Genomic DNA, 6000 nt, shown 5'->3' on the forward strand with positions numbered 1-6000 from the left:
TGTTGGCAGGGAGTTCCTCTGTCGGCCGTTTGGTTCAGAAGAAGCCCCCCTATGGAGAAGGCCGCAGCCTGGCCACACCTCCCTCTCTGCAACATCCCTGGTTATTACCGTTACCACGGAAACTGAGGAGCTGGTAACCGTAGCACCAATTTAACCCACTGCCTGGTAGGTACCGTTAGGTACTGTGAAGTTCCTTCATGTTGTGGATCCAGACCTTTAGCTCTATGTGTCCTTATCTCTGACACAACCACACATTCTGCTTTAAATAACGGTAATAATAGTGCTTTAGAAATCTCAGATGTGAACTCCTGGTACAATACTGATTATAATTTAACCGCTGACCACATTTACTGCAATTAAAACTCCATCTCAAACACACCTTTGTGTAAGAATCACGTTATTAAGACAACTGAGCAGGAGACAAAACGAGAAAACGTCTTTAAATGAACAACAAACTAAATTACAACGAATCCCAGGCCATTGAAAGAAACCAATAGAAAGGCCATCGATCGGCCTCCAGGGGAATCCATTCAGGTCCTGATGAGTTCCCTTCTGGCCTCGAGCTCAGAGAGACAACCTTAGAGAAGAGAAAGGATCCGTCTGAAAGAGTTGTTAATAACAGCTGCCATTGTCTGCGTAATGGTCCTGATGGACCTAATTCACTGGGAACCACAGCTCTGTACTGGTAACCACATCTGTTACCTGATATAGTTACTGTTAACCACAGCTGTTACCTGATTCAATTACTGGTAAAGCTCTGTTATGGTCGTAACCACCGCTATGGTAACCACTGCTCCTTTACGGTCCTGATGCATTTACTGTAAACCAGCGCCCTATTATGGTCCTGATGTATTTAATGTAAACCAGCGCTCAGTTACGTCCTGATGTATTACTGTAAACCAGTGTTCTGTTACGTCCTGATGTATTACTGTAAACCAGTGCTCTGTTACGTCCTGATGTATTACTGTAAACCAGCGCTCAGTTACGTCCTGATGTATTACTGTAAACCAGCGTTCTGTTACTTCCTGATGTATTACTGTAAACCAGCGCTCTGTTACGTCCTGATGTATTACTGTAAACCAGTGTTCTGTTACGTCCTGATGTATTACTGTAAACCAGTGCTCTGTTACGTCCTGATGTATTACTGTAAACCAGCGCTCAGTTACGTCCTGATGTATTACTGTAAACCAGCGTTCTGTTACTTCCTGATGTATTACTGTAAACCAGCGCTCTGTTACGTCCTGATGTATTACTGTAAACCAGCGCTCAGTTACGTCCTGATGTATTACTGTAAACCAGCGTTATGTTACGTCCTGATGTATTTAGGACCGTAACAGTCACTTCTGTTCCTCGCACACACCGAAAAAGGAGCCTTTGTGAGGCTGTTTGAGCTGAACAGACATGTTACCGTTTCTCTCTCAATTAAAGACCACTTTGGGCGCGTCAGTGCGTTAATCCAGAGGCGAGCGCTGAGCTGAGGACAGCTCTCAGGTCTGAGGCTTCGGCAGCCGGTCGCTACGCGGTGAGACGCAGGAAGGTCTTCCTCCGTTAACCTCGGGGCGGTGGCACGAGTGGCCACACCACTTAATGAATTGACTCAAGAGCTTTAACCGTTAAGAGCATGGTCACCTGCGAGTGCCTCTGATTAGAGGCTCTTAATGAGGCCAGGCACCACAGCCTGTTAGCCACCACCACCGTAAAACACCTATTAAAGACTTTATGATCCTCATCGCCCCTCTCATCACAACACATCTGGGCCTCGTCCGGGAACGGACTGCCACAGCCTCAACAACCTCCACAACCTTTACCCCACAACCTCCACCCAAAACCACTTTACCCCCACAATCTCCTCATACCTCTACAGCCTCCTCTATTCCCTGACCTCCTCTATACCCTGACCTCCACAGCCTCCTCTATAGCCTGACCTCCACAGCCTCCTCTATAGCCTGACCTCCACAGCCTCCTCTATTCCCTGACCTCCTCTATACCCTGAACTCTTCCATACCCTGACCTCCACAGCCTCCTAGTCTATCCTTTCTTCCCTCTCTCCTCCATTGACTCTAGAGACCCAGTACTTTTGTATAGTATGTTACAAGACATGAAGGTTTGCAGTTGTTCTCGTGATTGTGATATATTAAACATTTTACGTATGGCATATAATGCCTCATGCTCAAACTAACATGAAGAACCCACCTGGGAGTGTAAAGATGACAGGTGTAAACCCACCTGGGAGTGTAAAGATGCCCGGTGTAAACCCACCTGGGAGTGTAAAGATGCCCGGTGTAAACCCACCTGGGAGTGTAAAGATGACTGGTATAAACCCACCTGGGAGTGTAAAGATGCCCGGTGTAAACCCACCTGGGAGTGTTAAGATGACCGGTGTAAAACTACCTGGGAGTGTAAAGATGCCCGGTGTAAACCCACCTGGGAGTGTAAAGATGACTGGTATAAACCCACCTGGGAGTGTAAAGATGCCCGGTGTAAACCCACCTGGGAGTGTTAAGATGACCGGTGTAAAACCACCTGGGAGTGTAAAGATGACCGGTGTAAAACTACCTGGGAGGGTAAAGATGACCGGTGTAAAACCACCTGGGAGTGTAAAGATGCCCGGTGTAAACCCACCTGGGAGTGTAAAGATGACCGGTGTAAACCCACCTGGGAGTGTAAAGATGCCCGGTGTAAACCCAGTTAACATGGTTCTCTTTCTCTGCAGACACTTCCTCTTTAAGACGGGAACAGGAAGTACGGCATTCTTCGGCACGGCGACGCCCGGCTACACCATGGCGACGGGGGCGGTCTACTCCACGCCTGCCCGGCCCCTCCCACGCAGCTCGCTCTCCAGGGGGGCCTTCAAGTTCAAGAAGTCCCCGCGCCACTGCTCCTGGAGGTGCACTGCCCTGGGCGCCGTGGGCGTGGCCACGCTGCTGTCACTCATCCTCTGCTACTGCATCGGTACGACCTGATTACACATCTACTGTACCAATAATATTATATCTACTGTATCAATAATGATATATCTACTGTATCAATAATGATATCTACTGTATCAATAATACGCTTACTGTATCAATAATACGTTTACTGCATCGGTTAGGTACAACCTGATCCTATCTACTGTATCAATAACTATACATCTATTGTATCAATAATTAATATATCTGCTTTATCAATAATGATAAATCTACTGTATCAATAATATGTTTACTACATCTGTACGAACTTATTATATCTATTGTATCAATAATAATAATAATAATAATAATATATATGCTGTATCAATATCATATATCTGCTGTATCAATAATAATTGTTCTACTGTTTCAATAATACGTTAACTGCATCGGTACGACCTATTCCCAAATCCCTCCTCCAAAGGTAAACCGAACGCAGCCCAGCACTGCAGCCCACACTGTTTGAGATGCTCTCTGCCTGTGTAGTACATGAGCAACATGATGGTATCGGATCGGTGCCTAGACTTGCGAACTCCCGATAATGCATTTTAGGCAGTATCGGAGGAATTTCCGAGACCGCCATCGCTATCGGATCAACTCAATTTAATTTAAGAACTGAACCGGTCAAATACGTACAAAACACAGGAGCCTACAGATCAGTGTCCTGCAGGTCAGAAAGATAGATAGTTGGTTAGTTGTTGGTTAGTTGATAGTTAATTGCAGGCTCCAATAGGTTTAGGAGTCTTTCTAAGATAGATAGTTGGTTAGTTGTGGGTTAGCTGTATGCTCCAGTAGGAATAGTGTGTCTCAGATAGATAGTTGGTTAGTTGTTGTTAGTTGTTAGTTAACTGCAGCCTCCAGTAGGTATAGTCTGTCTCAGATGGATAGTTGGTCAATTGTGGGTTAGCTGCAGGCTCCAGTGGGAATAGTCTGTCTCAGATAGATAGTTGGTTAGTTGTTGGTTAGTTGTTATTTATCTTCAGGCTCCAGTAGTTGTTGTCTGTCTCAGATAGATAGTTGGTTAGTTATTATTTAGATGGAGGCTTCAGTAGGTATAGTCTGTCTCAGATAGATAGTTGGTTAGTTGTTATTTAGCTGCAGGCTCCAGTAGGTATAGTCTGTCTCAGATAGATAGCTGGTTAGCTGTGTGTTAGGTGCAGGGTCCAGTAGGTATCGTCTGTCTCAGATAGATAGCTGGTTAGCTGTGTGTAAGGTGCAGGCAGTCTGGGCTGTGGACTATGTCTCAGCGCTGATGTCAGTGGCCGGCCTCACCTTTAGAGGTGGACACAGCAATAAAGCGGTGTAATGTATCGGCGGTCCGTGTCTATAATCCTCGTCCCCCAGCGCTGATATAAAGGTTCTATAGAGCTGGTCCCGCGATGCGCAGTGTCAACCGCTTGTATACGGGAGATACATCTCGCTAGGAAGACTCTAACAGCGTTTTATTGACGACCAGAGAGGACCTCTGGAAGAGGATATAAAGCACCACGTATCACTGCCTTCCTCTCCCCAGCTCCTCATACTGCCTTCCCCTCTCTCTCCTCTCTCTCTCCTGTCTCCTCTCTCTCTCCTCTCTCCCCTCTCTCTCCTCTCTCTCTCCTGTCTCCTCTCTCTCCTCTCTCTCTCCTGTCTCCTCTCTCTCTCCTGTCTCCACTCTCTCCTCTCTCTCTCCTCTCTCTCCTCTCTCTCTCCTGTCTCCTCTCTCTCCTGTCTCCTCTCTCTCCACTGTCTCCTCTCACACCTCTCACTCTCCTCTCTCTCCTCTCTCTCTCCTCTCCCTCCTGTCTCCTCTCTCTCCACTCTCTCCTCTCTCTCCGCCTCTATCTCTCCACCTCTTTCTACTCTCTCTCTCTCCTCTCTTTCTTCTCTCGCTTCCCTCTCCCCTCTCTCCTCTCTCCTCTCTATCTTCTCTCTCTCCTCCTCTCCTCTCTCTTTCCTCTCCCCTCCCTCCTCTCTATCTTCTCTCTCTCCACCTCTCTCTCCTCTCTCTCCTCCTCTCATCTCTCTTTCCTCTCCTCTCTCCACCGCCTGGTTCCTCCCTTTGATTCATCAAATGACCAGGACGGGGCGAGACGATCCTCAACTTGTGTTTAAATATTTGAATCTGGTTCCTCTCTGATGTCGTTCTTCTCCTCCCTTGTTCCCCTCAGCGGAGGGAAGGTGGAGACACCAGATGAAACTCATAGCCAGGCTGAGTTAGAGGAGCAGGTAGGGCTTCTGGGGCGGGTGGAGGAAAGAATGGAGTCGGAGACGTCAGAGGTGGGGGAGGTGGAGGAGAGGTGGGGTTGGTGTAGCAGCAGCTGAGAGCTTTGCCGACGCCTAAGGAGACAGGAGGAACTTTCTCTCTTTCTTCACTTTCATCCTCAGCTATAGCTGCCAGCACACAGACACACACATACACAAAGACACACACTGACACACACACCCACAGACACACACCCACATACACACAGACACACATCCACATACACACACACAGACACACACACACGGAGACACGTATACACCCACACACACAAACAGATACAGATACAGAAACAGAGACACACACACACACACACACAAACAACCACACACACACAACCGCAACCACATACAAACACCACACACACCACAAACACACAGACACACACACACACAAAAACACAGACTTCGCTCGAGGACGAACCGCAGTGCAAAGCCACCATTTTAGGAAGCTTAATGAAAGGTTTTCTGTTCGGACTTTGTTGATTATGAGGTTCTACCGCTTCAAACGGCTCATCACTAAAGACACGTTACAGGCTGGGGAGTGGAGAGGGGAGAGGGGGGAGAGGAAGGGGGAGGAGAGGGAGGAGAGGGGGAGGAGAGGGAGGAAAGGAGAGAGAGGGAGGGGAGGAGAGGGAGGAGAGAGGAAGAGAGGAAGAGATGGAGGGGGGAGAGGAGGGAGGATGAGAGGGAGGGGAGAGGAGGAGAAGCAGAAGGAGAGAAGAGAGAGGGAGGGGAGGATAGGAGAGGAGAGGAGAGAGGAAGAGGGGGAGGAGAGGAGGGAGGATGAGAGGGAGGGGAGAGG

General features: G+C 48.1%; 1 protein-coding gene across 1 annotated transcript in view; it reads left to right on the forward strand.

The window, feature by feature from the left end:
- Positions 1-6000, forward strand: part of LOC307081763 (teneurin-3) — a gene marked incomplete at both ends in the record, with an annotated part of 115185 nt that overhangs the window by 51239 nt on the left and 57946 nt on the right. Inside the window, 1 exon segment of the mRNA XM_079745085.1 lies at positions 2714-2952. Within this exon segment, the coding sequence (XP_079601211.1) occupies positions 2714-2952 (239 nt within the window).

This window comes from Pollachius pollachius, assembly GCF_949987615.1.
Source record: "Pollachius pollachius genome assembly, chromosome: 10".
In the NCBI taxonomy this organism is placed as follows: domain Eukaryota; kingdom Metazoa; phylum Chordata; class Actinopteri; order Gadiformes; family Gadidae; genus Pollachius; species Pollachius pollachius.